This window comes from Manis pentadactyla, chromosome 2 (assembly GCF_030020395.1).
Source record: "Manis pentadactyla isolate mManPen7 chromosome 2, mManPen7.hap1, whole genome shotgun sequence".
In the NCBI taxonomy this organism is placed as follows: Eukaryota; Metazoa; Chordata; class Mammalia; order Pholidota; family Manidae; genus Manis; species Manis pentadactyla.
Window position 1 is genome coordinate 206255790 of NC_080020.1, and position 20521 is coordinate 206276310.

The following is a 20521-nucleotide window of genomic DNA, read 5'->3' on the forward strand; positions in this document are numbered from 1 at the left end:
GTAAGAAGGTAGTTTCTGTTACAGTGTCTGAAGTCAGTCTAAAGAGAGTCAAGTCAAGAGATGGAGAAGCAGAAGAGGGATTGTTCATTGAATTCGGTTAAAATGGGATTTAGATGAGAGAAACCACTTACATGAAAGAAACCAGTATTGAGTGATGGTTATTTGGAGATGAGAAAGAAATATTCCTTGCAGTACATTTGGGAATATTCCTGAAGAGCCAGGACAGGACAGAAGGTAGAAGGAAACTGCTGGGTCAAGTATACACATAAAAGTGCAGATATTTCTTCCACTGAATAATATTCCAAAGTCAAATATATAATAGGGGAATTGCCCCCTTTAAAAATGCCTCTGTTGTTGTTGTACATAATTGAGAGTTGGCAATATTGTAATAAAGTTTTTGTGAGCAAATGTTAGTTTGAAACCACACTGTGGAAATAATCAGATTACTTTTAGAAAATTTCTGGCTACACATTAGTAAGAAAGAGGTAAGAATTTAGGTAAGGAGTAATTTGTAAAGAGGGGATATTAAAGCAAGTAAGAAAGAACTTTCGCTCAGTTCTGGTTACTCTAATCTCAGAGATCCCATTTTAACCAGATGCTCAAGGTAATTCTACCAACACCCTCCTTCCTCCAAATCCTGATTAGGTCTGCTGTACCTTTCCTGCTTTCCTCACTCAACAGAGCAGTTAACCATTGATGAGATTGTAATATATGCCCAGGCATGTTAAGATGGAAAAAAGGTTAAAAATCACTGGTCTAGCACATAGAAGACATAAATCTAAGTCCTGGTTTTAATACTAGAGCTTAGTAGTATAAATCCCCCTGAGCCTGTTTTTTCGTACTTAAAATAGAGATAATAACAAATAACTAGTTGTACTGACATGAAAAATTAGGTGACTGCTACAGCCACAGTTCTCTGAATAGTATCTGGCACATACTCTGTACCACGTCCCTAATATCCCAGTCCAGCAGGACCTAAGAAAAGGCAATCGCTAGTGGGCCACTGACCCTGGCAGGTTCTGCCTTACACAGCTGTCCCCTATATTTGATGATGAGTGACTAAATCAGTCTTCTTCCATCTTGTGTGTTTTAAACTTGAGACAAACCAAAAGTGGTAGAAGCAGGCGCAAGAGCGGCGGAGTGTTGAGTCTCCCACTAGTGTAGCAAGTAGGGAACCAGGGCTGTGCAAAGGCCTAAAACATCTGCTTCTAGTTGCAATTGGCCTCTTTACTAGCTTTACAGAATCACTGTGGCGTTCTTTTTGCTGAAGTTGTTCTATACATGGCTACATGAGGAAGGGTGAACCAGACTAGAGCAGAACGCATTGGGCATCTGAAGCATGCAAGTTGGGTTTTAACATTCTTTCTGTACTTCTCTTAAACTGCTTTATAATTTGCTTTAGAAAACCTCTAGCTCATATTAGTGAAAAATTATCCATCAGAGGCTGTTTTTATGTTCTTTTTTACAGTGCTCTCCTCCTTTAGTTCTTTTCTTTTTTCTTCTTTTCCTAAATAGTTTTTTCCTCTTCTTCATTTCAAACATTTCTTGGTCTCTTGGTTTCTTCTGACTTCTTTTGTTTCTATTGGTCACACATAACTGGAGAATAACTCAACTTATCTGAGTTACAGACATTACTGGTTATAGAGGGCATGTTAAAGATCTCAGTCCCTCAGTTCTGCAGTGAAGATGCAAGCAGCTCCAACAGAATCTGTACTACATCTAGATGGTAGTGAGGTATTTGAGTTTTGTGCTTGAGAACATGGACTATACTTTATTTCTTTTTGTATCCCCAATACATAGTATAAGGCCTGGCCTATAAGGAACAGTGAATGTTGAATAGATGGGACGAGCCATGTTGCACTGGCCTGTAATTTGACTACTTCCTTAGTATAATAAAAAGGACCATAGTTACAAAAATCCACTTGTCCCTCAAGTTACAGAAGTTTTTTGATCAACATCTTCTTTAATTTTCCTGTTTGCTTACTGGGGAGGGGGATAAATAACTGGAAAATACTTTAAATACCAAGAGGTAAAGTTGTTTTACTTTTGTATCTGATGTTATTTGTATCATTAATTAATCTTTAATTGTTACATATATATTCTAGTATTAAATTTGAAAAAATGACTTATTTCAATAAATATTTTTGGACATCTTGTTCAGTAATTCAACATGAGCAGTAATAACATTTTCTGAATTTATTTACTTCTGTAATTAATTTCTTGGTAAGGTTTTTGAAGGGGTTTGAATATGTTATAAATTCATTTTAAGGCTTTTTTGTATTTGCAAAAATGCCACACACATACATATATAAATGCAAATTAGTATATGTATATGAGAATGAAAATACCTTTTTTTAGCATAAATAATTGCAAAAGAATTATACACTTTTCTCATTCAAGGGTTGGTAAGTTAAACTTCCAAAGGAAACTGCTGAGATCCACATTTTTTAATTTTTGGCTTTAGTGTTTGAAATAAATGACTTTTGTGGTCAAGCCCTGCTCTTACTACTTTGTTTTTAATATTGACTTATAGAAATTACTTATATTTTAGTCACATGTTCACCAAGAACCAAGTAAGAGAATTCCTTCCTGGAGTGGCCGCCCAATCTGGATGGAGAAGATGGTAATGTGCAGAGTAAAAGTTCCACACACATTTGCTGTTCACTCTTATACCCGTCCCACAATATGTCAGTACTGCAAGCGGTTACTGAAAGGCCTCTTTCGCCAAGGAATGCAGTGTAAAGGTAGGATTGTATGTTTTTTTTTAAGTAAAATTCATCTCTGGTTCTTTTAACAAATACAGGTTTAAAGTATTTATATTTCAGAGGCATTAAGCAAATAAAGTGGTCTTGTGGTTGTTAACTTACAAAGAAAATACACACATACACACATGTATTTATTACCACTATTACTACTATCTGCAATATGTTTACTGTGTACCGGGAACTATGTTAAAGGAAAATTGGAATTTAAACAGAAAAACTAGAATTTTAAATTAAATCTGTGCGGTATGGTTGCTTAACACTTGCCAGTATGGAACAGTTAGTAAGCAATTAAGCTGTATTTGAGCCTTATGTCTTTCTGATTGCAAAGCCAGACACTACCCAAAATAAAACAATGCTTTCCTCTTTCATTAAATGTTCACACACACAAATACATTACAAGAGTTTTGTTGTTTTTGTTTTTAATTCTATAGCTAGGAAAGCTGATAAAAACTGTCATTCCAGAGAATAATACACTGAAATAGGAAAAATATAGTAAAAGCCACTGGAATTGTATTAGGGACCACCCACATTTGGATACTAATCCAGAACACTTTCATAGTATTCCAGAAACATCTCTTAATGAACCAGGTTTTTAATAGAATAATGGAATAAATTTTTCCTATAGTTCTGCAATGTTTTTATGTATCTTAAAACTGATTTTATCTTTTTGTCTCATGTCTTCTTCTCAGCAACACTATATAATAGAGTGAAAATGAAAATGGGGAGTTTGAATGTGTTATTGGTCATTGAGCTAGGTACTGTGTAATTTTCTGTACTTTTTTTTCATCAGTTTATTTTAAGAATTCTTGGTACCATACTTTTTATATATAGTAGAAGTATTTGTGGAAATCTGGTTTTATTTAAATAAAACAGTAGAACTGAAATCTTTGCAACAGTAAATCCTGTTTATAATACAGAATCAAATAATTTATATAAATTTGACTTTAGTATGTAAGAAAACTTTTCTTGGCAATATATGGCAACCTGAGAGAACATCAAATAGAGAACAGGTCATACATTTGTTGCCAAGCATTTAAAAACTATGAGGCAGGCATAATTAAATGTTGAAATTTTATTTCAACAGCTTACTTTTGAATATGAGTTAACATATAAATTAGTACTTTAAAATATCAACACTAAAGTATATTGGCAAGCAGCCACTAAGGAATGTTTTGGGAAAGAACATTAATAACATGTACAAATTCTAGCAACAGGTAATTTTAGTAAAGATAGTAAATAGTGCTTCTCTGTTGAACATAACAGAAACATTCTAAAACTCTATACATAAAAAAGTACAGTATTTTGTAGAAGAACTAAAATATGTAGATTAATGAATTTTGAAATAAAATTAACATTATCACTGGGTTATTTACATAACTTCTTAGAGCTCTAAAAGTAATGTTTTACGCTTTTATTGGTTGGTTCAGAAAGTAGCAGGTTATATTTCTATATAGCAAAACTATTTTAGTTACAAATCGAAAACAATCATGATTTTCTTCAGTAATTGTTGTCTTTTTACTGTATGAATTAGGATAATCAAAAAGTGAAATAGTCATTTTCATTCACTTGTCCAGCTCAAAAAAAAAAGTAGTTAAGGTAAAACATTTTAGAAAATACACAATTCCAAGAACAGCCATTCATTCATTCATTCATCTGTTTATCTTCTACTTTGTCTTATTAAAACTTCAAGGCAGTTTGACAGCATATATAAAATATAAGAATGAACAAATTTATAAAAACATGTAGGAATATAAAGAAGTTAAAATGCCTGACATTTAGAGCCTACATACTTGCTGCAAGTAGGCCAAAATTTGACTCTACATTTTCAAAGGGAAAATTAAAACCTTGTTATTGTCACAGTTTGCAAACTTCATTAAATAAAAAACAAATCAATTATTTAAGATTTATTTAAGATACTAATATTAATATCATATATGAATTTTTCTAGGTAGGGGGCCTCTCATTAAAAAAGACAGTGTTAAGTAATGATAATTTCTCATCCAACAAATTATTAATTTCATGGGGCTTTTTCTTATATTGACCTTTCTTATATACCCAGAATTTTCTTAAATAACAAGAGCTACAAAACCATTCTAAGTCAGAACTTGAAATTATTTTTACCCAGTTCTTGTAGGTAGATGTATTTCAAAGGTGATTTAGAGAGTACTTACAGCAGTGGGTCTCAAGTTTAGTGTCATCTAAAGTGGTTTATTAAGATACACATTACTTAGCCCCGCTCCCAGAGTTGCTGATAACAATAGGTCTGGCTTGGAGCCCAAGAATTTGCATTTCTAAAAAAGTTCACAAATGATCCTGGTGCTCCTGGTTTGGGAACCACCGAGTTACACGGTAGTACTGAACAGCTTGTACCTGACACTAATGGGCAATGATATCATCTCGGGGGGTTTTGCAAGCTGAAGAAAACCATTATGTACTCGTGGGGGTACTGTGTGCATGAGACTCTCAGTCCTTCCTTACAAGGCTGTATGAGAAAACTCTTACCAATTCCTAATAAATGTTTGTATAATCACAATCTCTCTTTTGCATATTCATTGGGTCCAAACAATTAGGAATTGAAAGTAAGTACCTGACATGTTGGAAAGGAATTTAATCAGTCTGAAAAACTTAAGGGAGATGTGGAAAGATCAATATGAGGTAAGGGAAGAAAGAAACATGGAGTTGCCAGCAACATTTTGGCAGTGTGTTACAGAAATAGTATTAGTTTCATTTTACAGATATAGAAACTGAGCCCTGAGGAGGTAAACAGTTATTAAGAGGTGGTATCAGAATTTGAAACCATACCTCTAGTCCAAGACCTGAGTCCTTAATAGTAGAAAACTTATATCTCTCTCTCATAATTTCATCATCACTACTAATAATACTCTTTATTTGTGAGTAATTTAAGGAAGTCTCTGACCATATCTGATACTGCCTTGTTACATAAATTAATAAGCCAAATATTTTATTTTAGATTGTAAATTCAACTGCCATAAACGCTGCGCATCAAAAGTACCAAGAGATTGCCTTGGAGAGGTTACTTTTAATGGAGGTAAAATTGTTTTTCTTAATTTCATAAAAAATCAGCCAGAAAAGGGCACAATTCTTGTGTGTATTATCTTTGTACAAGGCTATATTTGTATTTTTTCTTTCATTTACTTTGTTTCTTAACTTTGGCTTTTTTTTTTCTGATTTAATATCAAGCAAAATACAGACATCAGTAATGATATACTTTTGTTAGTTATCATGCTTTCCCATCTTTTCTTTAGCCAACTACCACTTTGTAGTCTTAATAGCCACTGGTGCTGCATAGTAAGATAGTCTCTTTCATCTTCAGATGAAATTCAATTTCATCTAAATGAATTTAAAATATTTTAAAGCTCTACTATTGCCCCTAGAGCTATTTCATAGTTCTGCTGTTTACTGAATTCAGCATATTTATCAGGTACTGTTCTAAACTCTTTACATATATTGACGTTTAAACCTAAGAACAATCCCTTGACATACATACTTATAAATGAGTAAACGTAGGCACAAAGACATTAAATAACTTGCCCAAGAAATACAGCCAATAAGTGGAGACTGGTAAAAAGTGAATATAAGTTAGTTCTGTAGGAGGAAAAGCAAAAAGAATGGAAATTAAACTCCTTAAGAGTTTAACATGTTCTCTTGCAGCATGTTTTCTGTGGTTACTGTTAAACACCATTGATGGTATGATTGTTTTTCTCATTTCAGTTACACTGAATTAATAGTTTTTCTGTATGACTGAAGTCTTTATCCAGATTCATAGTTGATGTATTTTTGTGCTTTTCTTCCTTGTGACAAATGGATATAAAATATTACTTATATTCATTTTAATATATGCATTTGTCTGTATGTTAATGAGTTTTAACATCTTTCAATTGTTTACTGGTTATTTAGGGTTTTTTCCCCCTGTAAATTCCCTGTTCACATGTTTTGGCCATTTTTCTGTTTATTTGTCATTGTTCTGCAGGATTTTTGATAATTCTGCTAATTTTTTGTCAGGTTTGTATGATACAAATACCTTCTTACAGTTGTGGCTTGCTTTGTTGTGATATAATTTTCATACCTTACAATTCACACATTTAGTTTATTCACAAAGTTACACAGCTATCACTGCAATCTAATGTTAGAATATTTTCATCACCCCAAAAAGAACCTCTATACACATTGGCAGTCATTCCCCTCTACTCTTCCACACCAGCCCCTGGGAACCACTTACCAGCTTTCTATCTCTGGGTTTGTCTACTAGACATTTCATATAAATGGAATCATAAAAATGTAGTCTTTTATGACTGATTTCTTTCACTTAGCATAATGTTTTCCACGTTATAACATGTGTCAATACTTCATTCTTTTTTATTGGTGAATAATATTCCTCTGCACAAATTATACCACATTTTATTTGTCCATTCACAAGACAGTTAACTTCAGATTTGAATTGTGTCCACTTTAGGACTATTAAGTTATATCCATCTTGGGGCTGTTGTGAATAATGCTATGAATATTTGAGTACAGTTTCTGTGGACATGTGTTTTCATTTCACTTGGGTAGATACCTAGTAGTGGAATTTGGGGGTCATATGGTAACTGGGTTTACATTCTGAGGACTGCCAAACTTTTCCAAAGCAGCTGTTTTACATTCGCACCAGCAGTGTATGAGGGTTCTAATTTCTCTACTTCCTTGCCACAACTTGTAGTCTGTCATTGTGATTGTCAGCCTAGTGAGTATGGAGTGATACCTCACTGTGGTTTTGATTTGCATTTCCCTGATGGCTAATTGATATTATACCTCTTTACATATAGCTATTGGCTGTTTTTATATCTGCTTCAGAGAAGTAGCTATTCTTTTCCTTTGCCCATTTAACCAGGTTATTTACCATTTTACTGTCAGTTGTAGGAGTTCTTCAAATAATCTGGGTAGAAGTCCCTTATTTGGTGTATGATTTTCAAATACCTTCTCCCAATTTATGGGCTGTCTTTTCACTTTCTTGAGGTATCATTTGCAGCACAGAAGTTTTTAATTTTGATGAAGTCCAACTAATTTTTTTTTGCCTTTTCTCACATGTTTTCAGTGTTGCATCTAAGAAGACTGCCTAACCCAAGGTCACAAAGATTTACTCCTGTTTTCTTCTCAGAGTTTTATAGATTTAGCTCACCTTGAGTTAATTTGTGAATTTGGTTTAAGGAAAGGGGTTGAATTTCATTTATTATTTTTTTGGATGTAGATAGCCAGGTGTCCTAGCACCATTTATTGAACAGACTACTTATTCTTTCCCCATTGAATTGTCTGGGTCCCTTGTGGGAAATCAATTAACCAGACATAAATAGTGGTGGCTAATCTTTTATTTTGCATTTAGTATCTTTTGTTACACAGAAATTTAAAATTTTACTATCAAATTTATTAATTTTCTGCCTTGTGTTTATTTTATATTTTCCTTAAATATTTCTTTATCCTGAATCATAAAGAGATTTTCCTGTAGTTTCATTTAAGAGTTTTAAACCTTTTTTCACATTTAATATACTGTCTTTGTTTAGATGTATTGATATCCCATTAATATAAAACTCTGAATTCATTTTAAACTTTGCCAGAACCCTCCAGTCTGGGAACAGATACAGATATACCAATGGATATTGACAGTAGTGATATGAACAGTGATGGTAGTCGAGGCTTGGATGATACGGAAGAGCCATCTCCCCCAGAAGATAAAATGTTCTTCCTGGATCCATCTGATCTTGACGTGGAAAGAGATGAAGAAGTCATTAAAACAATCAGGTAATGTATTTGTATATATTGCAAGCCACTTCCTGGTCAATACAGGAGCTCCATTAAGAAAGGAAAATCCACATCTCTTTAAGTGGAACCTAAAATATGATCTAAAAATCAAATTGTGCCTAATACTTTTACATGTACCACAGTCCACAGTATTTCTGAAATAAATTTTACTGCTCTTGCCATCTACTCAGGATGGGGAGGTTTGAGAATTCATGTTTTCTTCAGGAGAAAAATATTTAAATATAGCCTATATAATATCTAGCTGTGGAACATCCACCGTAAGGTGCCAAAATTGAACCATCAGTTAAGGTAACCAGTTTCTTCACACAGGCAGATTAGCTGATGTTAGAAGTACCAGTAAGAACATGTACCTGAACAATGCACAAAGGTGACAGTGACGAATTGGGTGCAATTTTCATATTACCACAATTAATCTGACTATTAACACTTTGTAAAGATGCTATTGGGTTATAAAACTTAGAAATATCCCCCTATATTTATAGAAACTCAGTTTTTTAATATATGTAACCCTGTGGAATATACTACTTTTTATTAAATCTTAACATTCTGACAGGTTTTGTTTTTCATTGGTAAGAAGAGGCATTTAGAGAAAATGTTTTATATATCAAACTCACATGGCTGAGTTGTCATTTATCCAGTTTGGTTTCCCATTAGATTACTGCTATTATTTATCATTATCTTTATAAATCTTAGTATTTATAAATTTGGAGGCTATTAAGAGAACTTAATTTCCTAATCATGACCAATTCATAATTTAAGAAAAATTATTTAAGACTCAGATGATAAAGTGTATCCCCCAATTGTTCTTTTTCTCCAGCTACACTGTTACTGACCTATGTTTCAGTATATCTTATTTGACTCGGTATATTATTTATTATTTTCATTTCCTTAAATCTGTAAGTCATTTTCCTAGCAATATCTTCTACTAGAAATACTTTTTGTCAACAACATGAATAATGGAGTTTGACACTTGAAACTTGTAAATTTGGGTATAGATAATACTTGCTTTTTTTCTTGTTATGAATTCACTAGTTTATGATGCCACCTAGAGCAGGAAGATTTTATGACAGCAGTCCCAAGGGAGACCCTGTCCCAAGCTTCAGGTTTTCCAACTGGGGAGGATTCTTTCTGTTCTCATCATCGTTTCTTATGTTTTATGACGCTCCAGAAAATACTGATGACAAATAATGAAGACCTACAGTATTATCTTAGTCTTTGTGTTATCATAAGAGGATTTATTTTTCTTCTTAATCCATTGTTTGTTTTCCTGAGATATTTTGAAAATTTTTAGCTCAGTTATCTTAAAAAAGGTTTGATGAGCTTACAATACTTACAAACTGATATCACCAATATTTATCATAAATTTTAAATATTTTTTTAGTCCATCAACAAGCAATAATATTCCGCTAATGAGGGTTGTACAGTCCATCAAGCACACAAAGAGGAAGAGCAGCACGATGGTGAAGGAAGGGTGGATGGTCCATTACACCAGCAGGGACACCCTGGTCAGTAATCATAGACATTTTAATATGGCAGTAGAAACTTTGTGCTTTATCTTATGCATTTTTTAAATCAAAATGAGAATGAGATATATATGAAGACATTATACTGGGACTATAGTTAAATTTGTAAAGAATTTTTAAAAGACAGACTATTTAATGTATTTTTACAAATCTATAGAGTAGTAGAGATCCAAAGAGAGTCCAGGGATACAACACCAAATGCATGACCCACAAATAAAATAATTGATAGACTGGACTTCATTGCAATTAAAAACTCTGCTCTGCAAAGGACAATGTCAAGAAAAATGAGAAGACAAGTCACAGTATGGGGGAAAATATATGCAACAGAGACATCTAGCAAAAGACATTCTCTGAAATACACAAAGAACTCTTAAAACTCAACAGTTAAAAAACAACAAAGACCTTGAGCACATACCTCACCAAAGAAGATACAAAGATGGTAAATAAGCACATGAAAAGACACTACACATCATGTCACCAGGGAAATGCAAATTTAAACATCAGTGGGGAACTACTGCACACCTATTAGAATTGCCAAAATCTGGAACACTGACCACACCAAATGCTGGCAAGGGTGTAGAGTAGCAGGAATATTTCATTCATTTCTGTGGGAATGCAAAATGATACAGCTACTATGGAAGACAATTTGGCAGTTTCTTACAAAACTAAACATGTTCTTACCATATGATCCAATGGTCACACTCCTTACTGTTTGCCCAAAGGAAATGAAAGCTAATGTCCCCACAAAAACCTGCCTATGGATGTTTATAGTAACTTACCATAATTGCCGAAACTTAAAAACAACAGTATGTTCTTCAGTAAGTAAATGGATAAACTGTGGTACATCCAGACCATGGAGTATTATTTAGTCCCAAAAAAGCAATGAACTGTCAAGCCATGAAGACATGGAGGAGTATTAAGTGCATATTACTAAGTGAAAGAAGCCAATGTAAAAAGGCTATATGTTGTATGATTCCAACTATATTAACATTCTAGAAAAAGCAAAACTATGGAGACCGTAAAATCAGAGGTTGAAGAAGGGGGTTAAGTAGGAATGACTAGGCAGAACATCGGATTTTTATGTCAGCAAAAACATTCCATATGATACCACAATTATGGATACATTATATGATGTCCTTATACATTTGTCCAAACCCATAGAATGCACAACACTGAGAGTGAACCATAATATGAACTATGGACTTTGGTGATTATGATGTTTATCAGTTGTAACAAATGTACCACTTTGACGGGGAATGTTGATAGGGAGGAGACTATGCATGTGTGTATGGAGAAAGATTTATGGGAAATCTCCATATATTTCCCTCAAATTTGCTTTGAACTTAAAACTGCTCTGAAAAAGTAAACTCTTAATTTTAAAAAATTCTATATGGTAAAAAAAGCAAAGACAAATGACAAACTAAAAAAGTTTTTGCAACTTATACTCTAAACAAGGATTAATTCCATTATATGTAGAGTACCAACAAACTGGTAAGAAAAAAGACTACAAGACATTAGAAAAATGGGCAAGAACATGAACAGAGAATTCACAGACAAGGAAATACAAATGGCTTTTAAACATAAGAGCTTGATCCCATTATTAATAAAAAAATACAACTCAAAATTTCACTGGAAGACCAGTTTTTATTTAATCTGTAGCAAAGATCAAAAAGCTTAATATCATTTTGCATTAGTAAAGATTTGAGTAAATAGGTAGTCTCATTTTGCTGATCAGTCTATAAATTGGTTCAAATCTTGTGTAGGATAATTTAACACTCAAGAAAAATTACTGTGCATATACCTTCTGACCCAGCAAGCCAACCGTAAGAATTTAGCATATAGATAAATGACTTATCTCTGTGTGTTTGTAATACATGTATTTGCACATGCGTGCATGAAATTCTCTAAAATGATTCCTAAAAACCTAGTAACATCGCTTCTTAGATTAAGGGATGAGTGATTGTGGGAGTGTGCCTTTCACTGTATATCCTTTTTATATTTTCAGAATTTTGAACCTCATGAGTTTGAAACCTATTCAGAAGTATCAATTTTTGAATAGGAAGAGAAGGAAAAGGAAAGTACAGATAATTTAAAGGAATCATTTTTTTTGAACCTCACAATTTTATGCTCTTTATTTTATAGAGAAAGAGGCATTATTGGAGACTGGATAGCAAATGTCTAACATTGTTTCAAAATGAATCTGGATCAAAGTATTATAAGGTAAATATATTTTTAATGTGCACATTAAAATATATCTTCCAAATATTCATTAATTATTAAAATGGAATATTTCTATTATGGCTCTACCTAATATAACTTACAGAAATCACTATTCCTTGTTGAAGCAACTGTCCCCCACCACTCTATTTCAGCCCCTCCAACAGCCCTGCCACCAAAGGTTTTTGTTGTATGTTTCTTTGTTTTGGCCTGCCTGTTAGGTTTCTGCTGCTTTCCTTCTGGATGCCAAGATTTATATTAGACTGTTCAGAAAGTCCCATGATCACTGGATGTCCAGAAGAGATCAGTGTGGTATTTTGTGTTTCTCCCCACTTACATTTTACCGTAGGCCCTGATTCCCAAATGCTTCTTTGGCCCCTCATCTCCTTTATATAATCTTACTTACTTGGCTTGCTCCACATTTTGCCACATCACAGACTGACATCAAACAAAAGTCTAAGTGTAGCAGTTGTATCAATAAGAAAGAGAATAGAAACTAGTGACTTGCTTGGAGCTGGTTGGTTTATTTAAGCAGTTTTTTTATTTAGGAATTGGATTTGACATAAATGATTATTACAGTTATGGACAAAACCAGAGTGGAGTGCTTGATAGTCTATACTGACATTCTACTTTTGCTGCTATCTGCTTTGTACTCTTAAATTTTGGAGACAACAGCCAGTAAAGTAGTTGTTAAGAGTTGATTTAATGGCAATTAGAAAGTGGCAAGTGTTGGATGAAGTGACCATCACCTTTCTGAATCCTCCCTATCCTTGCATTCTATGCTCTGCCTCTGGCATTGCTGGACATGCAAATCATTCAAGGCAGTTATTATCCTAAGACTTGACTGTGTACTCCATGTGCCACATATTTCTGTTCATCCTAATGGCATTCATTAGAAATGCATGTCTTCAACTATGCAGTGTCTTTGAAAATAAAAACAAAGATGTATTCATATTTTCCAATGTTTAATTTTTTACTTCAGGAAATTCCACTTTCAGAAATTCTCCGCATATCTTCACCACAAGATTTCACAAATATTTCACAAGGCAGCAACCCACACTGTTTTGAAATCATCACTGACACTATGGTATACTTTGTTGGTGAGAACAATGGAGACAGCTCTCACAATCCTGTTCTTGGTGCCACTGGAGTTGGACTTGATGTAGCACAGAGCTGGGAAAAAGCAATTCGCCAAGCTCTCATGCCTGTTACCCCTCAAGCGAGTATTTGCACTTCTCCAGGGCAAGGGAAAGATCACAGTAAGCAATAAGCTTGTTGATGGCTTTTTTCCCCTTTGGTTCTTAATCATTTTGTGGGTGTGGTTGTGTTTCTGTATGCATTTATAATGCTGATTATAAGCTTCATCTTTAGTAACCGTTATCATTAGTTAATTCCTTTATAAAATTATGTTGGTTATAGTGTATACATACAATTCCCAGGTCAGGCTAGATCAGTCTCCCTACATTTAAATCTGGCTCTGCCAATCTGATATGTGAACCTAGGCAAATATTTCACCTCTGTAATTAGTACCTTCATAAGGTTGTCAGCATGAAATGAAAGAGAACCTGTGAAGTATAGAACAGTGTTGGCATCCATGACCTCTCGCTGGAGTCAGTAGACTAGTATTGGTATTTTGCTTCATGGTACGGTTTGGACTAAAAAGTGTGACAGTTCACATCATACTCATGAAATTTTAAAAACTCTTGAAACACATGATCTTTGCACCAACAAAATTTATAAAAAGAAACCTATATTGCATAGAAGTACAAGTGAGCATTTAATCAGAAAGCCATAGTATAAGGTCACTTCCCACCCATTGGCATCATGTTATTTATGAAGAAACATAATTCATTAATTACACAAAAATATTTAAATTGAACCAGTTTCCAAATATGCTTTATTTCAGTTTAGCTTTATTATTTGTGCACCTATTCTTGGCATTATGCTAGGCCCTGAGCTAAAATATAAAAGAAACACAGAAATTTTAAAAGGTAACTAAGATATTTAGGACCCACATACATAGGAGGTAGGTGGTAACATAAAGCAGTAGACTACAGAAATGAGCAGTGCATTACTCGAGGAAATCAGATATGGGTAGAAAGAGTAAGCAGAGACGTCATGATAGAAGAACCTGATTTGGACATTGTCCTAGGATCTCCAGTGGCTGAAGATAGGCAGAGCTAAGGGAGGTGAAGAGGGGTAGTGTTACTCCAGTCGAGGAGACAGATGTGATCAGAGGGACAAGGGCAATGACCATGAACATTGTAATGTTGATTCTTAGTGGGTGAATAGGTAGATATTCTCAATGCTGCTTAAGTTTTGGGGGATTTTGGAAAGCACTCTGATACTCTCATTAAAAACATGGGCCTATCCCCCAGAAAATAGTACAAACACTTATACATGAATTTTATATGTAATTGGATTTAGGGACCGTTTCAAGCCTCCTTAGGGCTAAGAGTCCCTAGAAGCAAAACTGCAGGCGGATTAAGAGTAAGGATTCTAGGGAATGAAAAACTAGTTCTGCTCTCAGTTCTCTAAGCTGATATGGGAAGAAGAAGAAATGCATGTAATGCACTTAGCAGAGCTCCTGGCACATTTACTGGGGCTGCTGCTGTCATTCTTGTGACAGCGGTTGGGAGCAGAGCTCCCTGGGATTGTATTCCTGGGAAGCAATAGAATTCAAACTGGATAGAGCCAGATAGTGGAGGCCTTTGAAACACAGTAAATATTGACTTAAACTAGGCAACTGGAATTACTGAAAAGTAGAGTTTCAGACACATTAACTGTTGATGCTGTGCCTTTTTTGTTTTATTATTTAATATTTGAATTATTTAAAATATTTTAAAATTGGTATTTTGGAGTTTCTGACAGTCATGTTACTTATTTTTGATGTATAGTTAGTTTACTTATATTTCCTTGTTAGTGAAGTTTTATGTCTTTATATTTGGGATTATACAGGGAATTTCATATCTTGTATTTGAGGTGTCTGAGGTTCTTAGATGTTTGGTACCTAGTTTCTTGCTTACTTGCCATATTTACCTTTTCTCTTTTTCTTGTCAGTTACTTCCTTTGCTTACCAAAATAATACAAACATTTAAACTTTATAGAAATATGTAATATAAAATGAGAATCTCCCTACACATCCCTATAGGATGGGAACCTACCTGTTCCCAATCCTGTATCTTCTCCCTCAGAAAACGATTATTAACATTTTGATATGTATTTCTTGATTTGGGAAGGACTTGGGGGAAGACGAGCCTATACTGTCTAACTATATTGTTACATTTTTATTTTTACAAAAAATGTGGTCATACTGTTTTTTTCAACTTGCTTTTATCCACTTTTATATATCAGATATATTAGTGTCCGTATATAGACTTAACTAATTTTAATTTTTTTATATGAAAGTAGTGCATGCTTTTTATGTTTTAAAAAGTACAAGCAGTAAAGAAGTGCATAACAACTAAAATCTTTGTTCCCCACCCCCACCTCTCCACTCACCAGGGGTAATCATGTTATTTGTTCATTTTTAATTCAAATGCTGCTACCCAGCAACTTGTGTTTTTGACTTAGTGTCATGGGTAGCTTTGTGATTTGATATTTATATCTATAGCTTTATACCATTAAGTGTTTAGATAGTACTTTTGTTTGGATCTATCATATTTTATTTGACCAGTTTCCGATTATGGATGTAGTAGTAGTGTGTACGTGGATAAATTTTTTTTAGTGAACATAAATTATCTTAACTATGTTAGCCAGTTTTTAAAATGTACTGTGGACATTCATGTCAGTAAATACTAAGTCATATAAAAATTTTTTTTTTTACTCAACATCATTCTTACATTTTACAGAAGAGTTGTCTACCAGTATCTCTGTATCTAACTGTCAGATCCAGGAGAATGTGGTAAGTAAAAATTATAGCTAAAATATGCAAATTGGGTGATTAAAGAAAATGTGAAATTCGTATTAGAGAAATAGGTCCATAGTCCAGAGTGTAGAGCAATTTGCCTAAAGACACTAGGCTAGACTTTGTGGGTGATAAATTCCCCAAGGAGTTCTGCTTTATGAAGAGAAACCAAGGCACATTTTTTTTAAATTATGAAAATAAAGTTAACTTTTTCATAAGTGACATTAGAATATTACATAGTGATAAACTAGTGCAAAGAGAAGAGAGAGATTATATCTTGCTGTGTAAGAAGGGAAAGCTTCCTAAAGGAAATGAAACTTGAGCTGTGGCCACAGGGATGGAAAGGCGTTTTGACAAAAGTACTGAAAGGATGAAGGTGAACATTGCATGTAAGTGGAGCGAAGATGAAATGCAGGACTTTTCAGGAGCAGTGACTAGATTAAGCTTGGCTAGTGTATACAGGTGCCTGTAGGGATTATGTAACAGAGGTTGGCATACTTTCTATAAAGGGATAGATAGTAAATATTTTAGGCTTAGCAGAACATACACACTAACTCAACTCTGCCATTATAGTGAGAAAGCCATAGGCCACACATAAAGGAATGAGCATGACTATGTTCCAATAAAACCTTATTTATTTATGGACACAAATTTGAATTTCATATAATCTTCATATGTCACAAAATACTGTTCTTTGATTTTTTTCAACCATTTAAAAATTTAAAGTCTTTTCTTAGATCAGTGGTCATATTAAAAGAGGCAGCGGACCAGATTTGGTCCACAAGCTGTTTGCCAACCCCTGAATAAGAAAGAAAAAAAAGCCTAGAAAAAGAAGTCAGAAAATTATTCATTAACTGTATATAAACTTCTGTGATAAAAATCTCTCTTCCTCTTCCACTTGAGGTACCCAGCTATGACAGCTCTGTAATATATAAATGTCCCTGGATTTTCTAAGATTATCATGAACACTGGATATCCAGTAGTATTGTAAGAAATGGAGGGATTTCTGGGAGATATAAGCTGTGTGTCTTTTGTCCTAGTGGTAGGATACCAGATTCTTGGGGATAGAAAGAGGGATAACAAAACCTTAGATGACAAATTTGAAGGATCCCACAGGAACTTGAGGCCATTCATGGCTCAGGGAGGAAAAGGATCAGAATTGGTCTTTGTAAAGAATCTTTTCTAGCAGTTATTATTTATGAGTGGGTGTTCCCTTATCTAATTTGATTAGAACCAAAACTTGGGAAGCATATAAAAATGATTCTTACAAATGTTAAAGTTTTTATTATAATTCAGAACATGTATGTGCACATTCTTTTTTTTTTTTCCACAGAGCTGAGACTTTTTTTCTTTAATTGTAGGTCACCTAAGTAGAGTTCCACTTTTACACCTGTAATGTAGTAAAGCAGTTCTGGTGCTAACTGTCCTGATTTTGTGCAGACTCCACAGGTTAAGGCACAATTCCCAACACTTGAGATACAGCTGCAATTTCAGTGTTCTCCAGGTCACCCACACTTCTGACCAGCTGGCTACCAATTCAGAGGATTGCCACGATCCCACACTGAGGTTCAGTAATTCACTAGAATGACTCAAAGAACTCGGAAAGTGCTGTACTTAGGATTACAGCTTTATTATAAAGGATACATAGAGTGCAGTCTGAGAGGATTCAGAATGTAAGGTTTCTGTGTCCTCTCCCTGAAATCAGGACATGCCACACACCCCCACACATCAGTGTATTCACCAACCAGGAAAGTCACCTGAGCCTCAGTGTCCAAAGTGTTTTTTGTTGTTTTGTTATCATAGGCATGAAATGATTGAATTATTGACCACATGCTTGAGCTCAGTCTCTTACCCAATTTTCCCCTGAGTTTGGGCTGACTCAAAGCCCCAGTCCTCTCATGATTTTTGGTCTTTCTGGTGACCCCTCCCCTGATCTGAGTCATTTCATTAGCAGAACTCAAGTGTTATCCAAAGGGGTCATGGATGATACTCCTGTTAACTTGGTAAATTCCAAGGATTTAGTCTCCCGCTCAGGAACTAGGTACAAAAGCCAGTCAAATATTTTATTATGCAATAATACTGATAATGTATTGTTAATTTCCTATTTTCATTTCTTTAAAGTGGAGTTTGAAGGATACTTGTGAAACATTCTGAGAACAGAATCCTCACTCTCCCAGTCTCTGGTGTTTATTTTGCTCATAAATGACAGCAGTTGTTTTAGTGCCTCATCTTTTTACTTTCAGAACTACTTAGTTTTCATAACTCTCTCTTTCACTGTCATAACTCTCTGTTTCACTGACTTACATAATATTTATATTTAATTTTTTAAATAATCAAACCATCTAATCTTTATAAGACATTCATTTGGTGTAATGGGTTTGGGGAACAAATACAGTTTTAAGAGTTACTCATGAGGGACCAGCCACAAGTGTTCGTTGTGCTGCTGTAAACATCAGTAAGTATGTGCTTTGCAGAAGGAATGGAGAGTGTAGTTATTTTGGTGAGTCGGTAGAGAAAAGGTGTTAGAATAGCCTGTACTCCAGAACTTACTTGACCCTGATAGGATGCCCTGAATTGTTTATTTTTAATAGATCTTCCAGTTTCTCCAGCTACATCATAAGCCCCTTAATTATTAGGTCTGTTTTACAAATTACCTGCCTGTCACAGAGCCCTGTGTACAGTTAGAGCTCAATAAATGCTGATGATAATCATAAAATCATAAATATTTTTTTAATTAAATAGGACTTAAAGAGATGTAGACCAATAAATGATGTTTTACAGATGAGAAAGATAAGTACCAAGGGATTTAATAGTTTACTTAAGATTACCTGATTTAAACAGAAAATGAGGAAATAGGATTTGTGGAATTACTCATTTTTTACAAGCCAGGCAATGGACTTGACACTTTGAATATATCCTGTTAACCTTGAAAATAAAGGTCATTCATTTTACCAGCAAAAAATGGGTCTATTCGGGAATGCAATTTGAGACATGCAAGCTACAGCAAAATCATAGGCAAGTTTGCTTCTCATTGGCTGAGTTGTGACAGTTTGTCATTGGCTAGGCTGTTACCAGAATGGAAACCTTCCCTCCTCCTGCTGGGTAATAAAGTAGCCAAAATAGCCTGCAGCTGTAAAGTGTCTTTTCTGGTGGGGTCTGGAATATATGAGGCCTTAGAGCTCCCCCTGCTGACCCCCTGACTTTGGTGAGGTTTCCTTTTCTTAATTTTCACAGTCCTCCTTCAGTTCACTTTAAAATCCAGTGAGAAAGATGCTACTATATCCCCTTTACCATTGAGGACATTGAGGCCTAGGAGACTCAACTTGTATTCATTTGAGTGACTACCATGAGAGAGGCACTGGCTGGGAACAGAACACTTTAGTAAGACAGTTGCCTTTGTGCAGACTCTAGTACACACCCACCAAAAGGAGACCTTGACTGAGGAGCTGTGAAGGGGAGTGGAGAGTGCCCTCTAAGAATATTCTGACAGCACAGTCACTACTGAAAAAACAAAAAAAAAGAGGAAGGGGAGGGAAGTAAAAAGATTGAGGAGTGGATTTGAGTTACAGACTTCTTCACACATACTCTTTTCATCAGTTTTTCAAAATTAGCCTCATCTCAATAGTATAAACCTTTGAGTTTTTCTTTCAGATCAAAGATAGCAAATCTCTTTAACGGTAAAATGAAGTAAAACTTTGTTCTTAATTTTTTATGTTAATTTACTTTTATAGATCACTACTTAAAAATTTTTTAAAATTCAAACCATTTTTTCCCAAAGGGCTTCTTACAGAATACATTGTATTTGCACATTAAAAGTCACAGGGTTGAAATTGGGCTTTCCTAGGACATTGAAAGCCTGTTTCATAAAATATTTTGTTAGGAATGTTAGGGTCTCTATCATAAACACAGAAATGTACTTAAGTATTTGAATGTAAAGGGAGATGCTGACATTTTGTAGAAGTAAATAAAAAGCTCACTGCTCACTGTTTCCTCAATAGGACATCAGTATTGTTTACCAGATCTTTGCAGATGAGGTGCTCGGTTCAGGCCAGTTTGGTATCGTTTATGGAGGTAAGTGACTACACAGGCTTTTGTATACTGTACAAACTATAGAACAGTTGTGAAATTCAAAAACATCTGCCAGCTGTTAGGTCTTGTCACAATTTTGTCAAGTGACCTTTTTTCAAAGGTTGACTTGCATCCTTTTAGCAAAGCCCTTGTCACTTGAGTAGTCATTCGTTAATTTCAAGTGCAAACTATAAAAACATAAGAATCAAGAAATTAGTGCACAATAG

At 34.5% G+C, this 20521-nt stretch overlaps 1 protein-coding gene across 3 annotated transcripts in view; it reads left to right on the forward strand.

Annotated features, from left to right (window-relative positions):
* The window catches only part of PRKD3 (protein kinase D3), an 82487-nt gene that overhangs the window by 47004 nt on the left and 14962 nt on the right, over positions 1-20521 (forward strand). For all 3 annotated transcript variants that reach the window (XR_005033791.2, XM_036931583.2, XM_036931584.2), the window contains exons 6-13: positions 2552-2744; positions 5737-5814; positions 8375-8558; positions 9961-10084; positions 12245-12322; positions 13302-13578; positions 16171-16223; positions 20225-20297. Coding sequence is in view for 2 of the 3 variants with exons in the window: in XM_036931583.2 (XP_036787478.2) it covers positions 2552-2744; positions 5737-5814; positions 8375-8558; positions 9961-10084; positions 12245-12322; positions 13302-13578; positions 16171-16223; positions 20225-20297 (1060 nt within the window). In the remaining variant the exon portion in view is untranslated. The remainder of the gene's footprint in view (positions 1-2551; positions 2745-5736; positions 5815-8374; positions 8559-9960; positions 10085-12244; positions 12323-13301; positions 13579-16170; positions 16224-20224; positions 20298-20521) is intronic.